At 37.2% G+C, this 1,540-nt stretch overlaps 1 protein-coding gene across 1 annotated transcript; it reads left to right on the forward strand.

The window, feature by feature from the left end:
• Positions 1 to 128: 128 nt before the first annotated feature.
• On the forward strand, positions 129 to 762 carry HELRODRAFT_184708 (hypothetical protein; the record flags this gene model as incomplete). Its single annotated transcript, XM_009019512.1, has 2 exons — positions 129 to 413; positions 712 to 762. The coding sequence occupies 2 exons, from the start codon at positions 129 to 131 to the stop codon at positions 760 to 762; spliced, it is 336 nt and encodes a 111-aa protein (XP_009017760.1).
• Positions 763 to 1,540: the final 778 nt, after the last annotated feature.

Consider the following 1,540-nt stretch of genomic DNA (forward strand, 5'->3'; position numbering starts at 1 on the left):
ATCATCATCATCATCATCACTACCTTGACTCCATCACTATCATCACCAGCAGCAGCAGCATCATCATCACTTCAGCCAGGCAGAACAACATCGTCGTCGTCATCATCATCTCCAGCGACCACAAGAACATGATAAGCGATTCAGACAATAGAGTGGTACTTAATGTTGGAGGGATCAGACACGAGGCTTACAAAGCCACCCTTAAAAAAATCCCTGCGACCCGTTTAAGCCGCCTAACTGAGGCCCTCGCAAACTACGACCCCATTCTAAATGAGTACTTCTTCGACAGGCACCCGGGAGTGTTTGCGCAGATTTTGAACTACTACAGGACGGGCAAGTTGCATTATCCTACTGACGTTTGTGGGCCACTCTTTGAAGAGGAGTTGGAATTTTGGGGTCTCGATGCCAATCAGGTGTTTGGTTTGTTGTTTTTGTTGTTGTTGCTGCTTCTGGTGGTGGTGTGGTGGCGCTGGTTGTGAAAAAATTGGCACCAAGGCAAATTTGGCGTTCAATTTTTGGCCGGTTTGTTTTGTTGCAGGTCGTCAGTCTTATCGTAGAACTGTGATCTTAATTCTCATTTTTGGAATGATAGTTTCGTGAACAATAAAATCATAACTAACATTGCAAAAACAACAACGACAACAGTAACAACAACAACATCAACATCAACAATAACAACAACATCAACATCAACAACAACAACATCAACAGGACGCTTCAAAAGTCCTGCACGCGACGTTCATCAACATCGCACTGAAATAAATTTTACAAACAACAAAAGCAATCAAACATAAACATCACGTGATATCCATCGAAAAGAAATACATACATAAACACATTTTAAACAAAATCAATTACGTAATACAAAGCAAAAACAAAATATAAACATCGAATGATATATACAACGGCAAAACGTAAACATTTTGCAACATAAACATAGAAACGTAAACATCCTATGGTATTCTCAAAAACGTAAACATCACGTGATATGAAGACGTAAACATCACGTGATATAAAAACGTAAACATCACGTGATGTAAAAACGTAAACATCACGTGATGTAAAAACGTAAACATCACGTGATATAAAAACGTAAACATCATGTGATATGTATAATAAAAACGATACAAATATAGCGAATATTTAGTCCAAAAGGAAATCGGTTCGTCAAGATCAGCTTGCATAAATCCGATAGGATTGAGTTTTAGAAACTAAATATTTGTTGTTTTGTTGATGATGTTGTTGTGGCTAATGTTAGTGATGATGTTGTAGTTGTTGAGGTTTTTGTTGTTGAGGTTGTTGTTTGTTAGTGCTATTAAAAACAACAATAATATAACTTACAATAACGATAAGGATGAAAATGATGATGATGACGATGATGTTACTGCTACTACCACTACAATACTACTACTACTACTACTACTACTACTACTACTACTACTACTACTACTACTACTACTACTACTACTACTACTACTACTACTACTACTACTACTACTACTACTACTGCTTCTACTACTTCTACTACTACTACTACCAC

This window comes from Helobdella robusta, assembly GCF_000326865.2.
Source record: "Helobdella robusta unplaced genomic scaffold HELROscaffold_2422, whole genome shotgun sequence".
NCBI classification, from domain to species: Eukaryota; Metazoa; Annelida; class Clitellata; order Rhynchobdellida; family Glossiphoniidae; genus Helobdella; species Helobdella robusta.